At 50.0% G+C, this 21,793-nt stretch overlaps 1 protein-coding gene across 9 annotated transcripts in view; it reads right to left on the reverse strand.

Annotated features, from left to right (window-relative positions):
• The window catches only part of TTLL8 (tubulin tyrosine ligase like 8), a 77,303-nt gene that overhangs the window by 43,915 nt on the left and 11,595 nt on the right, over positions 1-21,793 (reverse strand). For 7 of the 9 annotated variants that reach the window (XM_032492539.1, XM_032492541.1, XM_032492544.1 and 4 more), the window contains 6 exons: positions 21,618-21,691; positions 19,716-19,844; positions 18,368-18,482; positions 16,696-16,821; positions 11,003-11,189; positions 3-151 (listed from right to left, as the gene is read on the reverse strand). In XM_032492539.1, the coding sequence (XP_032348430.1) occupies positions 3-151; positions 11,003-11,189; positions 16,696-16,821; positions 18,368-18,482; positions 19,716-19,844; positions 21,618-21,691 (780 nt within the window). The remainder of the gene's footprint in view (positions 1-2; positions 152-11,002; positions 11,190-16,695; positions 16,822-18,367; positions 18,483-19,715; positions 19,845-21,617; positions 21,692-21,793) is intronic. The other 2 variants (XM_032492542.1, XM_032492547.1) reach the window with 2 other exon arrangements.

A 21,793-nucleotide genomic window follows, 5' to 3' on the forward strand; every position in this document is an offset into this window, starting at 1 on the left:
ACCTCGGCCCCGGGACTTGGCCGCCGGCTTTATGATCCAGATGTTCCGAAGCCCGTCAATCTCCGTCTGCGGGTTCACAGAGGTGATTTTATTCAGCAGAGCCTGGCACTGCGAAAAGCGGCTTCTCGAACTGGAGATGAAAGCGTTGCCACTGCAAAGCAGGACGCAGGAAGCCCATGAGGGTCCCCGGAGACAAGGGCGAGGGGCAGCCCGAGAACGCCCGCCTCCCTCCCAAGGGGCGCCCGGAGTGTGACCTCGAGGAGACGTGCGGACCCCGACTTGAAGGTCGGCTGTGTGTGCCCCCCTGGCCACCATGCCTGGGGCCCAGTGAAGTCACAGAGAGGCAGAGCCCGGGGTCCTGGTGCCGGGGCCCCAGGTCAGGGTGACCCTGCAGGCCCGTGAGGGCGGCCGACATGCCCATGCCAGCAGGGTCCTGCAGCCGTCGTGGCTGGATGCCAGCTTAGTGTCCTGTGGGCTCGACTGTCCATCAGGTGGGCTGGAGCCATAGTCCTGGCAGCAGTGGGGCCGGCTGAAGAGGCCACCAGAACTCTGAGGAATAGGGCCGGCAGGCAGCCCAACTGTTTGGGTGGGTTTAGATCTCAGTGGTGCTTTATTGGCACCTGGGATGGAGAAACTCGCTCCCAGGCCGCATCACACCCCTCCACAAGGGCGGACTGCAGCAGAGGAGGCTGTGCTGGGCTCCAAGGCCGCCTGTCGCAGCCCACGTGATGGCCCGGACGTGGAGCAAAGCTTCCTGGGACACAGTCGTCTGTGCACAGTGTCCCACCCACGCCTGCTGAGGATGGGAGGCCACAGGGAGGGGCAAGGTGAAGTGTGGTAGTGTCCCTGACGGTCTGCGAGAGGCCCCCACACCATGGAGCTGTGTTTGGGGCACAGGAAAGCCGGAGCCCCCACTGGTGCAGGGAACTCGGGTGCCAGGTCAGACAGGCCTCCCTCCTGTTCCTAACTGGACACGTAAGGGGGCCCCCAGAGCCACCAGGCCCGCTTTTGTGGTGCACACTCTCTGTCTGACCCCAGGGTGAAGCCAGGACGGGGTGGAAGCAGCAAGTCCCGTGCCGTCTGTTACCCTCTCGTCTGGCAGCAGAGACGGCCCCGGGTGCCGTGTGAAATAGGGCAGGTCCCCGGGAGCGTCCACCACGCTGGCCAGGGTCAAAGCTGCCCGGGAGACCAGCAGGCGCGTGGTGACGGGTGGACATCGGTGCAGTTCCGACTTGGGCTCAGAGGGAAGACAGGCAGTTGGTCCTGCTGCAGGGAGGGGTCCCCACGGTCTCTCCCCCAGAGCATCCGAGCCCCCCGCCCCCCGCCCCTCCAGCACCTAGGCAGGATCATGGTGTCCTGTCCCGGGAGAAGGGGATGGAGGACGGGGGAGCTGTTCGCCAGCCCAGCCTGGCCAAGTTCCGGTCCCCGACACCATGTCATCAGCGGAGAACAAGCACTGTCCCCGCTGGTGCTGATAGGAAAGCGCCCCGCTGGCCCTGATGACGCACGCCTCGCGTGGGGACCCCGTGGGCCTCAACTAGGAAGGAAGAGCGCAGGCTGAACTGAACGTCCCCGGTCCCCGGGCAGGGTCACTGCTGCCACCCTGTGGCCACTCCTGGGACTTTGGCCAAGGGCACAGCGCCCTCCTCAAGATTTGACCATTCTCATCAGGTGCCACCCAGGTCGGGACACAGACACTTCCAGCCCCTCCAAAGGGTGTCCTGGAGACCACGTCCGCCAGACCCCTGCCTGCTGACCTGCTCCCGAGCAGGGACGCCTCCTGACCTTGGACGTCACACCAGTGGCTAGCTCCCTGGTGGAAACACGACAGCCACGGGTGGCGCTGCAGACGCGGCAGCTCCTCCTCACACCGCTGGTGCGTCCGGGTTTGGAATGACGTCTCTCTGAAGACCTGTGTCGTGTCTCTGCAGTAAACGCCTCGGCGCGGCACAGCTGGGGCACAGGCACGCAGGCGCCTACGCTACAAGAGACTGGGGGCTTGTCTGAGCCGGCAGCACCAGCTTCCACCCCGCCAGCCGCGGACGAGAGCCTGGCGGCTTACGTCCCAGCAGACCCTCAGCCGCTCTGGCTGGCGTGCGGCGGGGTCCGGGGATTGAGTCCGGCTTCTCTGGTCAGTGATGCTGAGTGCCCCCTGATGTGCTCACTGGCCACGCGCTCTCTTCTTTGGGAAGGTGCCGGTTTAGGTCTTCAGACATTTTCAGTGAGGTGGTTTCTCTTACTCATTTACGGGGGTTCCTTACACGTTCTAGACACAAGGCTTCGCTGGATCCGCGTGTTGTAAGTCTGTCCTCCCGTCTGTGGGTTGTCTTTTCATTCTGTTTGTAGTGTTTGCTATCAACAGAGTTCTTGATGTCAAAAAAGCAGTTTATCAACTATCATGATTAGTGCTTCGAGTGAACCGTTTAAGATCTTTGCCTTCCTTGTGGTCATGAAGATACACTCCAACGTGTTACTATTTTTTTTAATCTTTCATATATCACATGATACGTCTCAAACTAACTTCTGTGTGGCTATGAGGCAGGAGTCAAGGTACAGTTTCTTTTCATAAGGACCTGCTGATTGCTCAGGCCATGGATCTGTTTCTAGACTGGTCGGTTACACTGGTCTATTTATCTGCCTTGTCCCAACACCACGCTGTCCTAATCACTGCAGATTTACCTTCAAGGTAGCCTTCAGGGACGGAGCATATGTTCTCCGATTTTGCTTTTCTTGATCGAAGTGGTCTTGGCTTTTCCTGAATCACTTATGTATCCGAGTAAATTTCAGAATCACTTCGTCAGTTCCTCCCCCCCAAAAAATCCTCCCTCGCTTCTGATTGGGGTTCCATTGAATCTACAGGTCGTTCAGGGAAAACAAACATCTCTATGCCGCTGAGTCTTCTAATTCATGAACATGGTTTCACACACACACACACACACACACTTATTAGGTCTTTAATTTCTCTAATTTTATAATCTTCAGTTTAAGGTCTTCAATATGTTTTGTTATATTTTTTCTGGGTATTTGTTGGTTTTGATGTTACTGTAAATTATATTTTTTAAACTCCGTTTTATGATTGTTGTAGAACATAGAAGCAGCAGACGCTCGTATACTGACCTGACACCTGCTGACCTTGCCGAGCTCACTTAGTTATGGCACTTGCTTTATGATTTTTAAAGTTTCCTGCGTGCACAGTCAGGCCACCAGCAAATGAAGAGCTTTGTGCCTTGTCTCCCACCGTCAAGCCTGCCCTTCCTCTCTCCTGCACTACTGCCAACCTCAGCAGATCACGCAGTCAAGACGCAGCAGAAATCACGACAGTGGACATTTCTGTCTCCCTCTAATTTCAAGGGGGACACTTTCAACTAACAACCATTAAGAAATATGTTAGCTTTAGGATTTTTTCAGATAAACTTTGTCAAATTAAGGAAGCTTCTTTTTTTCCTAGTTTGCTAACAACAACAACAACAAAACTTAACATGGTCCAATTGCATTTCATCAATGTTTTGCATCTGTTGAGATGATCATACAGTTTATTTCTTTATTCTGTAAATCTGTTGAAATTTACCTATTTACTTTTTTCTAATTTTTTATGGTGGTAAAATATACATAACATAAACTTCGCTGCCTTAGCTATTTTTCAGTGTTCAGTTCAGTGGCATTAAGCACTTTCACATTGTGCAGCCATCACCACCATCCACCTCCAGTACTCTTCATCATAAAACTGAAACTCCGCACCCCCTGAGCAGTAACTCCCCATTCCCTGTCCCCACCCCCTCAGCTCCTGGGAACCACCGTTCTACGTTGTCTCTGCGATTTTGACTACTCTGAGTCAATATAAGTGGAATCATACAGTATTTGTCTTTTTGTGTCTAGCTTATGTCACTTATTACAATGTGTCAAGGTTCATCCATGTTGTAGCAAGTTCCAGGACTTCCTTCCTTTTCAAGAATGAACAATATTCCACGGATGAACTTTTGTATGTTAGACCAACTTTGAGTTCCTGGAACTCAAGACTGGACATGAAGAAATCAAGTTGTTTTCCTTTGTAGGTGACATAGCCTGTATGTAGAAAATCCTAAGGAACACACACACACACACACACACACACACACACACTACAAACTATTACAACTAATGAATGAGCTCACCAAAAATCAGTTACAAGATCAACATACAAAAGTGTTATATTTCTATATGCTACCAACAAAAAAAATCCTAAAAACTAAGAAATTAATTTCATCCATTATAGTATCAAAATAATAAAATATATAGGGACACATTTAACAAGAGAAGTATAAAATGTGAACTCGGAAGACTATAAAACACTGTTGATGCACATTTTAAAGGACCTAAGCAAGTGGCGAAACAGTCTGTATCTGCTGATTGGAAGCCTCAGTATTATTAAAAACCAGAAAATACAACTTACAGAGACAGAAAAAGACTAGTGGCTGGGTAGGACTGGGGCTGTGAACACAGTGACTGAAAATAGGGACAAGGGACAGAAGTGGTCTAATACTGTATTGTGGTGATAGTTATATAATTGTGAATTTACCAAAAATTATTGAATTGTCCATTTACAATTAATGGGCTCTACGGCATTCAAATTATAATTCAATAAATGTATTTTAAAAACTTAAGCTTTGGGGGGAAGGTACAGCTCAGTGGTAAAGCACATGCTTTAGCATGCATGAGATCCTGAGTTCAATCCCTAGCACCTCCTCTAAAAAAAAAAAATAAACCTAATTACTTCCACCCTCACCAAAAATAAAATAAAGTAAATTAAAAAAAAAAAAACAACAACTTAAGATGAACTGGAAGAAGTGGAAAAATTAAATTCCTCCTGTTTTAATACAAAGATTTATGCTAGCAAAGACTGTCCAGCTGTGAATAGGCCAGACTGTTTGCTGACCAAGAGACTAGTTAGATTTTACATTAGTGCAACTCTGATTTATGACAATGCCATACAGTGGGAAAGAAAATACTTTTCAATAAATTGTAAGTTATTTCCAATGTACATATGGAAAGTATATCTTGAAACCTACCTATCACCATACATAAAAGTCAATTCCAAATGGACTACATGTAAAAACATATGAAAGGTAAAACAGCAACTATTTTAAAAGAAAATATAGTAGCATTAATTCATGACTTGGAAAAAGCAAGGACTTCTTGAGTAGTATTATAGAACATCAATCACAAAGAGAAACTTAGATAGCTGGATTGTATTATGATTAAAGATTTTCACTCTATCAAAAGACATCATTAAGAGAGTGAAAAAATCCACAGAATGGGAGGCATGTGCAACACAAATGTCAGACAACAGACTCTTATTCAGAATATATTAAAAAAACCCTGCAAAGCAACGCCAAAGAGACCGGACAATGGAAGAATCAGCAAGAAGCCTGAAGAGTGGCTTCACAAAAGAGCATATCCACACGGCTAATAAGCGAGTCGCACAGTGATATAAGTAAGTGCCTTCTTTTCAACAGCTACTTTAAATATAAATGGATTAAGCTCTCCAATCAAAAGACAGAGATCTGCAGAATGGATAAAAATGCATGATCCAATCATATTCTGTCTATAAGAGGCTCACTTTGGATCCAGAGACCCAAATAGACTGAAATTAAAAGGATGGAAAAGATATTCCACGCAAACAGTAACTAAAGAGAGGAGATGTGGATATACTAATATCAAACAAAACAGACTTAGCAAAAAGTTACAAGAGCTGAAGAAGGACATAATATATTAAAAGGACATAATATATTGTCTTCCAGCAAGAAGATATGACAATTATAAAAATGTATGCACCTAATGACAGACCATCAAAATAGATGAACTAAAAACTGACAGAATTGAAGGAGAAATAGACAGTTCTTCAATAACTGGAGACTTCAAACCCCACAGTCTCAATAATGAATAGAACCACCAAACAGAAGTTAAGGAAACAGGTGACCTAACACAGTAAATCAACCAGATCTAACAGAAGTATAGAGCACCCCACCCCACAACGTACACATTCTTCTAAAATGCACATGAAACATTTCCCGAGACAGACCACCTGCTAGGCCACAGATTAACTCTCAACAGAGTTTAAAAGATAGGTATCACATAAAGGTTCCTCTTTAATCACAACGGGAGGAAGTGAGAAGCCAGTAACAGAAGTAAAACTGGAAAATCCCCAAATTTGTGGAAATTAAACAATACATTCTTCAACAACCAATGGATCAAAGTAGACATCACAAGTGAAATTAGAAAATACTTAGAGATAAGTGAAAATGAAAACACAATGTACCAAAACTCATGGGATGTAGTGAAAGAACTGCTAAGGGTGAAACTTACAGCTACAAGGGCTCACTTACAAAACGAGAGAGATCTCAAACCAACAACCCAACTTTACAACTTAAGAAACTAGAAAAAGAAGAACTAAACTCAGAGCTGGCAGAAGGAGGGAAACAACAAAGATCAGAGTAGAATTAATCAAAACAGAAAAGCAATAGGAAAATGAATAAAACCAGAAGTTGGTTCTTTGAAAAGATCAACAAAGAAAACAAACATTAAGCTAGATGGACTAAGAGAAAAACACAGAATACTCAAATACTAAAATCAAAAATTATACTGGGGACATCACTACTGATTTTACAAAAATGAAAAAGACTGTAAGAGAGAACTGTGGACAGCTGTACACCAGCAGTCTGGACAACCTAGATGAAACACACACGTGCCGGGAAACAAAGAGCCTGCCAAGACCAGGTCACGGAGACATGGAGAGTATAGACAGACCTGTAGCCACTCAGGGAGTTGAGTCAGCAATCAAAAATCTCCCAGCAAAGTCCCTAGACATTATGGCTTCACTGAAGAAATCCACCAAACATTTAAAGAACCAGTAACAGTCCTTCTCAAACTTTTCCAAAAAACTGAAGAGGTGGGAACACTTCCTAACTTGTTTTATGAGTTCAGGATTACCTTGATACCAAAGCCAGGTAAAGACACTACAAGAAACGAAAACTACAGACCAATATTCCTTATGAGTATTGATGCAAAAAGTCATCCACAAAATACTATCAAACTAGATTCAGCAGTGTATTAAAAGGAGTATACATCAAGAACAGGTGCGATTTATTCCTGGAATGCAAGTATACTTCAACGTATGAAACTCAATCAATATAATATACCACATTAGCAGAACGAAGGGAAAAAACTACACAATCATCTCAATTGGTGCAGAAAAAGCATTTGACAAAATTCAAAATCCTTTCCTGATAAAAACACTCAACAAACTAGGAATAGAAGGCAACTAACTCAACATAATAAAATCCATATGTGAAAACCCACAGCAAACATCATACTCAATGATGAAATGCAGAAAGCTTTTCCTCTATTATCAGGAATAGGATAAGGATGTCCGCTTTCAGCACTCAGCATAGTAATGGAAGCACAAGCCAAAGCAATCAGGCAAGAAAAAAGCGGCATTCAAACTGGAAAAGCAGAAGTAAAACTATCAGTGTTTGAAGATAATATAATCTTACATGTAGAAAATCCTAACAATTTCACCAAAAAACAAACAGCAAAAAAAAACCCTACCACAGCTAATAAACGAATTCAGTGAAGTAGCAGTAGACAAAGTCAACACAGAAAAGTCAGTTGCAGTTCTACACACTGACAACGAACAATCTGAAAAGGAAATTACAAAAACTATTCTACTTACAATCACATCGAAAAGAATAAAATACCTAGGAAATAACCAAAGAGGTGAAAAGTACAATGAAAACTACAAAAAAAAATTGCTAAAAGAAATTAAAAACTTAAATAAATGGAAACACGTCCCACGTTTCTGAATCAAAAGATTTAATATTGTTAAGCTGTCAATCGTACCTAAAGCAATCTACAATTTCAATGTAATCCCTATCAAAAGCCCAATGCCATTTTTTGCAGAAATAAAAAAGCCCATCCTAAAATTCACATGGAACCTCAAAGAGTCCCCAAAGAGCCAAAACAGGTTCTAAAAGGTGAAAAAAGCTGGAGGACTCACACTTCTTGTTCTCAAAACTTACTACAAAGCTACAGTAATCAAAGCAGTGTGGCACTGGCATAAAGACAGACATACAGACAATGGGATAGAACAGCGATCCCCAAAACAAATGCTCAAATGACTTTTGACAAGGGTGCCAAGACTGTTCAATGGGAAAAGGATGATCTTTTCAACAAACGGTGCTGGGAAAACTGGACATCCACAAGCAAAAGAATGAAGTTGGACCCCTACCTAAAACCATATGCAAAAATTAACTTGCTCAAAATGATCAAGGGCTTAAGTGTAAAGACCGAAAAATATAAAACCTTTAGAAGAAAACACAGGACAAAATCTTTGTGACATTGGATTTCACAGTGATTTCTTAGACACGACACCAAAGAACAAGGCAACAAAAGAAAGAAATAGACAAACTGGACTATAGAAAAGGTTTTTAAATTTATGTAATGAAAGACAACATCAACAGAGTAAAAAGGCAACTCACAAAATGAGAGAAAGTGTTTGCAAATCATATATCTGATAGGGGGTTAGTACCCAGAATGTACAGAGAACTCCTAAAAGTCAACAACAGAACAACCTGATTCCAAAATGGGCAAAGGACTTGAACAGAAATTTCTCTAAAGAAGACGTACGGATGGTCAACATGCACAAGAAATGATGCTTAACGTCACTGATCACTAAGGAAACGCAAATCAAAACTGCAGTGAGATACCACCATGCCCCACTAGATAAGGACTATCGAAACACACAGAAAATAAAAAGCGTTGGCAAAGACACAGAGAAACTGGAACCACTGTGCACTGCTGGGAATGTAAAATGGCACAGCCACTATGGAAAACAGATGGAAGGCCCTCAAAAAATTCAAATTAGAATTACTATCTGAGCCGGCAGCTCCACTTCTGGGTACATACCCAAAAGAATTAAAAGCAGGGTCTCAAAGAGACACTTGTACACCCGTGCTTACAGCAGCATTGTTTACAATAGCTAAAACACGGACGCAACCCAAGCCCGCCAACAGATGAACAGATAAACAAACTGCAGTATACACGCACAGTGGACTACTATTCAGCTTTGAAAGGAAGGAGACGTTGGTACACAAGTGCCCAGCACACCTACAGCACTGGTGAAACGTGAGGACATGAGAATTAGTGAAATAAGCCAACACTCACTGTATTCAGGAATACATGGAACATTCACCCAACAGGTTAGTGCTGGGCCAGAAGTGAGTGCAGCAAAATTCACGCTGATTCTTTATCCATAGTGGGTGTGTATACACACACACACACAAAAACCCCCTTGATCCTTATCTCTTACTTTACACAAGAATTAATATAACATTAGTGACTCATGGAAAGCTAGAAGTGAAAGGGAACAGTACAGTGTGCGGAAGAGATCACAGGGGAACACCCTCACGACCCTGAATAGAAAAAGGTTCCTTAACGAGGACCCTGAAGGCCCTGCCACAACAGGAGAAACTGCACACGGGACCTCATCAAAAACTACCACTCAGAGATGACAGACAAGGCACGCACTGGGAGAAGGCATCCTGAACGCACAGCTCCCACAAAGGACTTGGTGACAAATACGGAGAGAACGCTTAGAAATCAGTCGTAAAGAGACAAACCACCTGTTTTTCAATGAGCAAAAGATGTGAACAATCAGTTCCCAGAGAAGATGTCCGCGTGACCGATAAGCATCTGAAACTGTTCAGCGCCGTCGTCAGAGGAGCACAAACCAGGCCCGGTGAGATGACCAGCAAGAGGAAACCGGAACGCCTGCCGACGCGGAGCGCCGTGTGCGAATCTGCAGGGCCGCGCGGGAAACCGCTCAAAACGGGGCGGCAGCGCCACTGCGCCCCGCGTCGGCCCACGTCGGGCCGGGCCGGCGCTCTGCGGTCGCTGACAGGGCTGAAGATGGAGCTCCCGCCACCCGCACCGACGCGGGGAAGTCCCACAGGTTTTACGTCGTGCGGGAGTCACACCGAGATTGCGCAGCCTGCACGGCTCCGTGCACGTGAACTCCCACAGGGCCCCTGGGGGAGGTGGCGGGAATCGGGGGCGTGGCGTCCGTGCGCGCTGCCGGGGGGGGGGGGGGGCTGCGGGGGGCTGCGGGGGCCTGGGAGCCGGGGTGTCTTTTATCTTGATCTGGGCTGTAGCTACCCAGGGAGCACACGTGCAACGTTTCATCCACTGGACAAACACCCCTTTACTGTATTTATATCCAAGAAAGAAGAAAATACGGGATCCAAAAGAAGGAAGGAAGGAATAAAAGAATGGAAACAACCTGGGATGGTGCACGTGGGCGGCAGGCAGACCCTCCAGAGGAGGGCTCTGGCTTTCCTGGTCTGGGCCCTCGGCGACAGCTGCCCCGCCCCCGGTGCGCCCCCGCTGCCCGAGCTCCTCTCTGTCACCCCCGTGAGAGGGCACAGCCCTTGGCAGAGGGGAGGAGAGCCAGGTTCAGCCTTTGGGCCCTCCCCCCCGACCCCCAGGCAGTGAGGGGCAGCTGAAGGTCGTGGAGACTGGAAGCCACGCAATGGCTCTGCTAGTCCCCACCACCCAGAGCCAGCAGGCGGTCTGGCCGCGGCAGGGACCCCAAGTCTGCTGGGGACTCCAATGACGCAAAGGACACAGAGGCTGGGAGGCGCTTACAGCAACTATTACCCAAAGGCACCCCCAAGGGGTGTGGTCCTCTTATCAGCCAACAGGGAGCTGTGAACTCCAACTCCAAGACAGGCACCCCAACACCCAGACAGGTGCCCCAACTCCCAGACAGATGCCCCAACATCCAGACAAGCACCTGAACTCCCAGAAGGAGCCCCAACTTCCAGACAGGCACCCCCCACCCACACAGGCACCCCACCTCCTGCAGGCGCCCAGACGCCCGCAGGCTGGACTCCCCTAGACGACTCCTGACGGCTGCCCGCGACCTCCAGCAGGGGCGCCAGGCCCCCCCGGGTGCTGGCCTGCGTCTCACCGAACGAGGGAGTAGTACTGCTGGGTCAGGTCCTTCCACTCGTCCTCTGTCAGGTCCTCGGCGGCATCCTCAGAAAGGTCAATGTCCTTGTGCTCCAGCCGCCCTAGGTAGGCCTCGCACACCTTGCACGCGGCATCCACAAGCTGCCCCGAGAGGCCCATGAGCCTCGATCTCGTGTTCTCAGGAACTGAAATCCAAGCACAGGCATGTGGAGCCGGAGCCACAACCCGCCCGGTGGGGAGGCACTGCTGGGGGTGCTGGCAGGGGCCACCCCACCCCTCTAGCCGCAAGGCTTCACGGTGACGGCTCATGCCTCTGAGCAGCCATCCTGGGTCCCACACCTGGGTCTGAGCAGGTAACCTCTCCCCTCCCGAAGCCGCCCTTCCATGGCTCTGAGCGCCCCCTCCCTCCACCCCTCATTCCCTCCAGCCAGACTCTCAGCCCCTCGGATGGGAATGAAGTGGCACTTCTGATGAGCTCTCCAGAAAACCCCACTCTTCTGAGCACAACGAACAGGTGTTCGTGAACAACCCCACTTGGGCAGTGATGCCCGCAAGCCCCACAGGGGCTGGAGGGGCATCTCCCTATCCATCCAGCGTGGCTCAGGCCCAGCACACGTGTGCTTGGCAGCTTTGTGTGTCTGGCCTCTCACATGGCATCTCCCTCTCCTACTGGAGCCCATGAGCCAAGATCACTGCTGCTCTGGGAGCACTGAACACAGGGAGGCCCTCCAGGTGAAGGTGGGCCCCACGCATCTGGCTCCCAACCTCAGGCAGTGCCCTGCCCCTCACATAAAGCAAGCCGGCCCCCCACCTGGATGAGAGAATGGGCTGAGAACAAGCACTGCCGTGAGGCTGCAGGGTACGAGCCCGGAGAACAAGGTGTATGGAAACACCTCCACGGGCCTCGGGTACCGCCTGCAGAGGCAGCCCTGACGGAGCAGCCCCAGCAATCACGGACCCAGGACAGGGCACCTGAGCTTTGGGGTTGCTGCACAGACTGCAGGGTGCATTTTTAAATGTACTGAGGTGAGTTCACAAAACATTAAAATAACCATTTTTAAAGTGAAAACCGCACTTCTGGTTTCTGGTCCAGCATGTAAGGAGCATGGAAGTTGCCTCTCCATCCTAAGAACAAGTAAAAAGCTGAACAGACTGGAAGATCACCAGCTGCTCTTAGATGCATCCAAGAACTGAGGTCACAGGGCAAATCGCTGGCCCAGACTGGGAGACGGACAAGCAGGTACAGAGTCATAGTCCAACTGAGCAGAGCCTCTGTGGGAAAGAGCTCCAGGGACGGGACACCCATCAGCCTGGCAAGAAATGTTGAAAGACAGAAAATCTTCAGAGAGAAGTTAAAAGGCAAGGTCAGAAACTCAGATCTACATAAAGAAAGGAAGAGTATTAGACAAGGAATAAATAAGGGTAAAATAAAACTTTTATTCTTTTAATTCTTAATTGATCTGACAGAACATAGTAATTTGATGATTATTTTAAAAAATAATAGCAATAATGTATTCAGATTATAGCTTATGGATAAGTGAAATAAATGACAGCAAAGATACAAGGCACGGGAGGGAGGAATTAGGAACATTTTGCTATAAAATATTCACATTAAAGTGGACAGTGTTACTTGAAAATGAAGTTGGAGTCATTGTAAATTTATATTGCAAACTATAAGGCAACCACTAAATATATATTTATATGTATATAAATACATCTGAGATTTTATACATATATATACACATCTGCTATGCTAAGAAAAGAAAGAAAATTAAACCATATAAAATGTTCAACTAAAACCACAAAAGGCAGAAAAAGAGTAGAAGAAAAAATAGAAACAAGGAACAAGAGCAATGAATAGAAAAGAGTAACAAATATGGTAGTTGTTACTCTGACCATATCAATAATCACTTTAAATGTTCACGATGTAAATGTACCAATTAAAAAGAGAGTTTTAGAGTGGATCAAACAATAAGACCCAACTGTATGCTTTGAACAAGAATTCCACTTTAAATATGAAGATACATACAGACTGAAAGAACAGGGACGGAGACACATGAGCCACACCAACACCGATAAAGGAAAGCGGAAGCAGATACATGAATTTCAGACGGAACAGATTTCGGGGCAAAGAAAACCACCAGGGAGGAAAAGAACGTTACACAGCGAGGAGGCGCCAGCACTCCAAGAAGACACAACAATCTTCAACAGCTACGTGCCTAGCAACAGGCAGCAGGAAAAATCCCAAACGACTTGGAGGCTGAGCAGCATACTTCTAAACAACACGAAAGTCAAAGGAAAACAATCTCAAGGAAAAACTTTAAATATTTTGAACTAAATGAAAATTAAAATACAATTTATCAAAATCTGTGGGATGCAATGAAAGCAGTGCTTAGAGGGGAATTTACAGCATTGAATGCATATATTAGAAAAGAAGAAAGATCTGAAACCAGTTACTTAAGCTCTCACCTTACGAAACCAGAAAAAGAAAAACAAACACAAAAGAAGCAGAAGAAAATAATTAGTAAAAATGAGAGTAGAAATCAATGAAATTGAAAACAGGAAATTAATGGAGAAAATAAGTGAAACTAAAAGCTGCTTCTTTGAAAAGATCAATAAAATCGATATCTTTAGCCAGGCTAACTAAAAACAAAAAGATACAGATGACATTAATTACTGATATCATTAAAGAAAGAGGAGACATCACTACAGATCCCATGAACATTAAAAGGGTAATAAAGGGTTATTATGAACAACTTTCTGCCCACATATTTTATAATCTAGGTGAAATGAATTGATTCTTTGAAAGACACAATCTGCCAATGCTCACACAAGAAGAAACAGACAATCTGAATAGGCTTATTTCTATTAAAGAAATAGAAGCAATAATTAATAACCTTCCTAAACAGAAAGTGCCAGGCCCCAGTGGGGTCACAGATGATTTCTACCAAGCATTTAGGAAGAAACTGCACCAAATTATCTACAATCTTTTTCAGAAGCTGAGGGAAGACTTTGCAACTCATTCTATGCCGCCAGCATTACCCTATTACCAAAACTAGACAATGACATTACAAGAAAAGAAAACTGCTGACCAAAATCTCTGTGAACACATTGGCAGAAATCCTCAACAAAGCATTTGCAAATCAAATCTAACAGTGTATAAAAAGCATTATACGTTATGACCAAGTGGCATTTATCCCAGTTATGCAAAACTGGTTCAACATCTGAGAATCACTTAATGTGATCCATCACATGGATGAGCTAAAGCAGCAGTATTACAGGATCTTATCCACACTGCGACGGGGCATTTGACGACACCCAACACCAATCGTGATAAAGTGTCGACAAAGCAGGAACAGAGAGGAACTGCCTCAAACTGATGAAGAGTAGCTACCAAAACCTGCAGCTGACGTTACACTTTGTGGTGAGAAACGAGTACGCCGCTCACCACTCACACTGGACACCCTAGCTGACACGGTAAGGGAAATGATACAGATTGGGAAGGAAGAAATAACACTGCTTTTATTCAGAGATGACATGACTGTCTATGTAGAAAATCTGAAAGAACTGACAAAGACCTTCTGGAATTAGTAAGTGGTTACAGTCAATCACTTTCCTATATACTAGCAATAAATAGTTGGAATTTGAAGTTGAAAACACAGTACCATTACACCAGCACTACAAACAGAAAATAAATACATAAATAAATAACTCTAACTATGTATGTACAAGACCTATATGAGGAAAACTACGAAACTGATGAATTAAATCAAATAAGAACTAAATTAACAGGTATTCCGTGTCCATGAATAGGAAAGACTCATTGTCAAGATGTCATTTCTTCCCAAATTGATCTGTAGATTCAAGGCAATCCTATTAAAGCCCCAGTAAGTTATTTTGTAGATGCTGACAAACTGATTCTAAACTTTACATGGAGAGGCAAAAGTCCCAGGACACCCGACACAATGCTGGAGAAAAACAAAGCTGGAGGATTGACACCATCCGACTTCAAGCCTTACTGTAAATCTACAGTAATCTAGACAGTGTGGTGTTGATGAAAACTAGACAAACAGATCGATGACACAGAACAGACAGCCCAGAAACAGGCCCACACAAATACAGGAGCTGATCTTTGACAAAGTCGCAAAGGCAACTAAACGGGGCAAAGACAGTCTTCTTAAACAAATGGTCCTAGAACAACTGGACATCTGCATGCAAAAAAAAAATCAATCTAGATACAAACCTTACATGCTTCATAGAAATTAACTCAAAATGGATAGTTTGAGTTAAGCTGGAACACAAAACTATTAAAACTCCTAGAAGATAACAGGAGAATACCAAGGTAAGCTCAGGTAGGACGGTGACTTTTTAGGTACAACACCAAAGGCATCATCCATGAAAGAAATAAGTGGCAGCTGGACTTCACTGAAGTTAAAAATTGCTCTGTGAAAAGCATCATCAAGAGAATTAGAAGACAAGCCACAGACTTGGAGAAGATATTCATAAAAGACCCCTCTGATAAAGGATTGATATCTAAAATATGCAAAGAATCCTTAAACTCAACAACAAGATAACAAACAACCCAACTTTTAAAAATGGTCAGGGAAGCTGAACAGACATCTCATCAAAGAAGATATGAAGACGGCAAATAAATATAATGAAAGATGTTCAACTTCAGGAAAATGCAAATTAAAACATCCGCGAGACACCACTGCACGCCTGTCGGAGGGCCAAGGCCCAGAACACTGACATCACCAGATGCTGGCAAGGGTGTGGAGCAACGGGAACTCTCACCACTGCTGCAAAGTGGTGCAGCCGCTTTAGATGACAGTTACAGTTTCTTACCAGACTAAACATACTCTTGCCATATTGCCCAGTCGTGCTCCTTGGGATTTACCAAATGAGTTGAAAACGTATGTCTACACAAAAACCTATATATGGATGTTCACAGCAGCTTTATTTACAGCTGCCAACACTTGGAAGCAACTAGGGAGCCCTCCAGGAGATTAAAGGATAGGGAAGCTGTGGTCCATCCAGACAACGGAATGTTACTCAGCTAAAAAGAAATGAGCTATCAAGTCATGAAAAGACATGGGGAAACCTTAGATGTGTCAGTAAGTGTAAGAGGCCTGTCTGGAAAACCTATGTATTGCGTGATTCCAACTCTGTGACATTCCGGAAAAGACAATGAAAAGACCAGGGGTTAGGGCACACAGCGGCCTTGGGGGCAGTGAACCTACTCTCTGCGACACAGTAACGGTGGTCCAACCCAAGGCTGAACCCTGATGTAACACGGACTCCGGGTGAAGACGATGTGTCAGTGTAGGTTCATCCACTGTAACAAATGTCCCATCTGGTGGGGGGTGTTGATAGCAGTGGGGGCTGGAGGGGGCTGTGGGCATGCGTGGGAAATCCCTGTACCTTCTGCTTAATTTTGCTGTGAACCTAAAACTGCTCTAAAAAGCAAATAGCAACAACAACAAAACACTTATTGGGGTTTCATAGGCCTAAAGCCACTGTGCCCAGGTCTCCCTACACCACATGAGAGTGCCACCCACTGTCCTCCGCAGTGGCATTCTGCTGGAAGAGACTGGGGGTCGGGGCAGAGCTGCAGTCCCACCCTGGGTGCACACCCTGCCCCCCGCCGCCCCACTGCCCTCCCAGCATGTCCGGCCTCGGCCCCACACACACCTTGCTTGCTGCTGGGGTCACTGTCACCGGCCTCCCCTTTGCTGCTCTTGCGTTTGCTCTTGCTGCCGTTCTGCTGGCTGACCACCCACTTGAGGATGCTGGAGGCCACTGTGCGCCGGAAGTCGTCTGGAAGGACACCGAGGCCTCACCCCTCTGCCTGCGCTGGGGATGGCGGCCTCAGCCAGCGCCAGCCACTCTCAGCCCAGGCGCTGGGCAGCGTGCGGGGCCTCACTTCCTGCATCACAGCCCTCAGAGGACTGGCCCACTCCGCCCACAGTCTCCGCCTCCAGCCTCGTCCCCACCCCTCGCGATGGGAGTCTCATACACCTTGGGACCTCCACCCCAGCGATGTACCCAGCCTGACTGCAGGCCCAGAGGCAGAACCTAGGCCCTCCCTTTCCTGGACCTGTCCTGTGCCCCCAGGGCCATGGTTCGTGGGCAGCCTCGCCGCCTCTCCCTGCCCCTGTGTCCTCAGTCCTGCACACAGGGATCTTTCTAGAAGCCTGCCGGCTGACAGCACAGGACCCTCCCCATCACAGGAGCGTCCCTGGGCCTCCCTGGACGTGCTGGCTTCCACAGCTCTAAGTTTGGATGCCTGGGGATCCTGAGGCACCCACTCAGTGCAGAAGGCAGCTTGGGGTCCCCCAGATCTGGGGCCTGGGGCCCAGGCTGGCTCTGAGCACCTGGCACACACCAGGGCCACAGCAGGGGAGCCTTGCCCTCGTGAGTGGGCCCAGGTCACAAGGCTGCTCCCGACCACAGCCCAGACCCTAATCCAAGCCATCTGGGAGGTCTGAGAGATATTCCAGCACCTTCTCTCTCAAACCTGCTCCTTCCTCATCGCACTGAAGGCCACCCCACCTGGCATCCACCGGCCCAGCAGTTACCCCCACCCTGGAAACATCCAGAACCTCAGTCCCCTCGCAGCCTCCCCCACGGCCCCAGGGCCTTCACCGGAGCCTCCTCTCTCCATCAGAACGCCCCCTCCCCAGACAACAGTGCCTCTGCCCCGGGACACACAGGCACACCCCCCGCTCCAGCGGCCAGAGCTCCCTTCCCTCCAAGTCTCCGCTCGAGCTCCCCCTGTGAGGCCCCCACTGCACTCTCACCTCAGCCCAGGACCCTGCCTTGTCCTGCTTGCCTCCTGGGAGCCCAGGTGGATTCAGGGCACAGGGCAGGGGTTCTGGGCTGCATTTTCCCAGTCCCCCAGATGGGGTGCTCGGGAAACATGGGCCCCTGTGAACAACCCCACCCCTCCTGCCGAGGCCTCCCCTCCTCTCTCCTGTGGCTTCCTGGCAAGTGGAACCAGGAACCCTTCTTTGTCCCCAGTCCAGAGCCTGTCATCCACAGTGCGCCTCAGGTGCCCAGACTCGGGTCCCAGCACCTCCCCACACCCACCTCTCCCACAGTCCCCTCAGAACCAGGCTCCCGGCATCGGGTTCCCCAGCCTCCATCTGCCTCCCAGCCTCCCCTCCTGCGTTGCAGAGGCTGCTCATGGACATTTCTAGACCGGCTCTCACCACGTGGAAAAGAGGTAAGGCCTTGGGTCTCTGCGTGGGACCAGGCCCTCCGCCGTCACCCTAGCCTGCCCCCAGCCCCTAGCCCTGCGGCCTCCCGGGCAGGAGGACGGGAGAGGTCCTGCTGGGTTTCCGCCCATCCTCCAGCCACTTACCCAGGAATTCCTGCTTGTCGCTCTCGGTGCAGAGGCCGTAGCAGCGGGGGAAGAAGGAGTCGGGGTCGGCCTGGACATACCACGGCAGGGTCCGCATGTTCATGCACAGCCCGATCTCCAGAGACAGCGGCCCGTTAGGCCCTCAGGCCATGGTGACTAGTCTGAGAGCCCGCGGGCCTGACTGGGTGGCACCAGCTCCAGGAGGGGCCCCTCCCCAGCCTCCCTGACCTCTGGCCAGTCAGTCCGGGCAGCAGAGTGACCCCATGTGCAGGCCAGGGCCTTGGGTTCATCCTCTGGTCAGTGGCGGGCGAGACAGGCCCAAGGGAGGGCGGGGGTGTCTGAAGGCACCCGGGATGGAGGGCAGCGTTCCCCTCCCAGGGTCCTGCATGGCCAGGCTCGGGCCCAGGAGAGGAGGGAGAACCAGTTCGCAGGGCTATAGTGCAGCCGCACCCCCACTCTGCCCTCTGGGCACAACGCCTGGTTGTTAGAGGCCCAGGACCAGCTTGCCCCGTTTGGAGAAAAGCGCCATGTGCCAGGGAAACACAGTGCCTGCTGGCTGCTGGGCACACGGGCGAGTGCCCTGCATGGGGTGTTGGCAGTATTGCCCACACCTGGAAGGACACTGGCGGTCTGAGGCCTGGCCAGGATGCGTGGAGGCCAGACCCCCACCGGGAGCCCTGGGCGTGGCCATGAGCCTAATCCCTGACCCCCCATGTCATCCTTGACTGTTAAGGGGGTGGCCCCCTAGTTGCCAGGGAAGTCCCTCCACCCAATCTCTCCCAAGAGGGTACACGCAGGCCAGTCCATCCTGGGCTGGCCCTGTCCCTGAACCTCAGCCTTCAGGGTAAAGAAGGGATGGCTGCTTGGAGGAGGGGCTGTGGGGCTGAAAGGAGATGAGGGGGAAGTGCCTGGTGTAGTAGACACTGTGCCAAGGCCCCCCAGTGGCTGGAAGTCACAGTGCAGGCCAGGTGGCCCCGTCCTCCTGAGATCTGGAGGCCCTCCAGGGCCCAGAGCCCAGGCCGGGCTGTGGTGGCAGCCCTCACCTGCCCCGTCTTAGGCTTGGCCTGGAGCCCAGAAGAGAGGGCTTCTGTGGCCACAGGGCCACCCAGACGCAGAGCGAGGGGCACCAGGGCTCTAGGGGGCAGTTTGTGGCGAGCAGGTGCTGAGTGACTCTGGGCACTGATGCCAGGTGGCAGCCCCTGGCCAGGCCAGCAGAGGCTAGCGTCCGGGAGAGGAGCCCGGAGGTGAGCAGGCCACGCGTGGCTCTCCCAGCTCCAGGGCGCTAGTGCTTCAGCAGGGAGGGCGCTCCCCGCCGCCGGCCCCGCGCCTGCCCAAGCCCTCCCCTCACCTTGGTGGTGAAGGCCGCTGTCTTCCCGTAGTGGTTCAGCATCTGGTCACAGCTCAGGCTGTGATAGTCAACGATGTCCCTTTTGAGTGTCCAGAGGAAGTACGGCATTTCATTTTTTACCAACCTGGACTGGCAAGAAAACCCTTCATCAATATCCAGCATCCGAGGTTCGTTCCTCTGATGGTGGGAAACACCCAGAGGAAGAGCCAGGGTTAAGGGAGGAGCAGGTGGTTTCTGAGTCCCCACCCGACTGACCGCAGCCTCACTCACTCCCCGCACGCTCCTCGGCACACCCGCGGCTCGTGTGGGAGCAGCGGCGACCGCACAGGGCTTCCCTCTCAGGAAGCCAGTGCAGCGAGGAGGGGCTTCAGGCTCTGGGCTGCTCGCCCCGTGGGTGCCCGTGCCGGGCTCAGGGACACGCCATGTGTGCACGGGGAGCAGCTGTGACGCTCTGTGACCTGGGACAACGCTCCTCTCTGGCCTCTGGGGCACGGGCTCCTCCCCTCCCCTGCACCTGCTGAAGCCAGCCTGGGGTGTCCTTGGTGTCTGCGCTTTTGTGTTTTCACACGTTTGGTCAAAAATTCTGACCATACAAAGAGATACTAGAAAAGGAAAAGATCCAAAATCCTGCCCCCAGAGATGAGCCAGACACCTGGGCGAAGACCCTTAAGGGTCCCTCTCCGCAGACCAGCAGAGGGAGGACCACCTCACCGTCTGTGACATGGATCAGTCAGCCCCCACCAGGCGCTCCAGCAGGACCGGCTCCTCCCACTCGACACCAGTCCTGCGGCCCAGAGGGCCCGGGGTGGGGGCTGCTGTCCCGGGGGGCGGTATGCCAACGTCGCTTCCAAAACTCACCTTCGCGGGCTCCCCGAGCGTGGGGCTCAAGCCCTTCGCTCTCTCTCCTGCCCTAAGGGGGCGGCTGTGCCTTTGTGGCCACTTTCCCACGTCAGCCTCGTTTGTAGCTGTGTGGTGAGGTGCGTGGCGAGGCGGCTCAGACACACGGATGAAGAGCTGCAGGGGGACCGCCCGCGCCCGGGACACAGCAGCCGCTGGTCCGGAGCTGAGGCTCCTGACCAGGCCGGGACCTGCGCTCCAGGCTCCCCGCACCCCTCCCCCGCCGCCTGCCCAGCGCCCCGGGAGCATCCACGCGGGAACCTGCCATCACATGCCCGTTGCCCAGCTGGTCTTTCCCGGTTTCCTGTCTGACTGTCATTCTGTTACCACGCTGTCCGTTGGTCCATACTGTGACTATCAGACCTTTCAGATCCCATGCGCTGCAGATGCCTCCCTGCTCTCTGTGGTGTCCTTGATTCAACGGTCACACGCACTGCGTTCTCCCCACAGTGAGCACTGTCTGGTCTTGTTCTAACTTCCTTCCCTCCCTGTGAGCTGCAAACTGACCCTCCCTGGCCTTCCAGCATCCCCTCCATGGACGCCACCCTGTCCAGCACCGGCCCTGGGAAGTCCGTCTTTGACGGCTGATCTGCCACCTGGCCGACATCACGGCCACATGGGCTGAGCCCTGGGGCTCTATCCGCCCCCGCAGGCGCATGTCCACGGCCCTGTGTCCACAGTCATCAACTCACGATCTCAGAATCCTGCTCCTCAGGAGCCTTGGGGCCGTTCTGATCCTTTCCTACAGGATTTTCGCCGACTTACAGACACAGCTTGTCAACTCACACACGTATGGACACATAGGAACACAGGACACACACTTGTGCACATGCACACACGTCCTGTGGTGTCCCCGGCTCTGCGAGGCCGCTCGAGAGACTGAGGTGTAACTGTGGTTTTGCACCCCGCCCCGGACACAGTGGGGCAGACGGCAGGCAAGCAGTGGGGCATATGGCGGGCAGACGGCAGGCAGCGGCAAGGCCCTCGGGAGCTCACGGGACCTACCATCACATCATGGATGTCATCTGTGTTCTCCAAAGCCTCCTCCTGATTTTCTTTGCCTTCAGAACATCTGTTTTCTGCAAATACAACACACAGGAGATGTCAGTGCGTCGTGGCCTGAAGGTCTGACCACAGCCGAGCCCCCTACAGAGCCCCCTGCAGCCAGGCAGCACTTGTGG

Source organism: Camelus ferus, chromosome 12 (genome assembly GCF_009834535.1).
Source record: "Camelus ferus isolate YT-003-E chromosome 12, BCGSAC_Cfer_1.0, whole genome shotgun sequence".
NCBI classification, from domain to species: Eukaryota; Metazoa; Chordata; class Mammalia; order Artiodactyla; family Camelidae; genus Camelus; species Camelus ferus.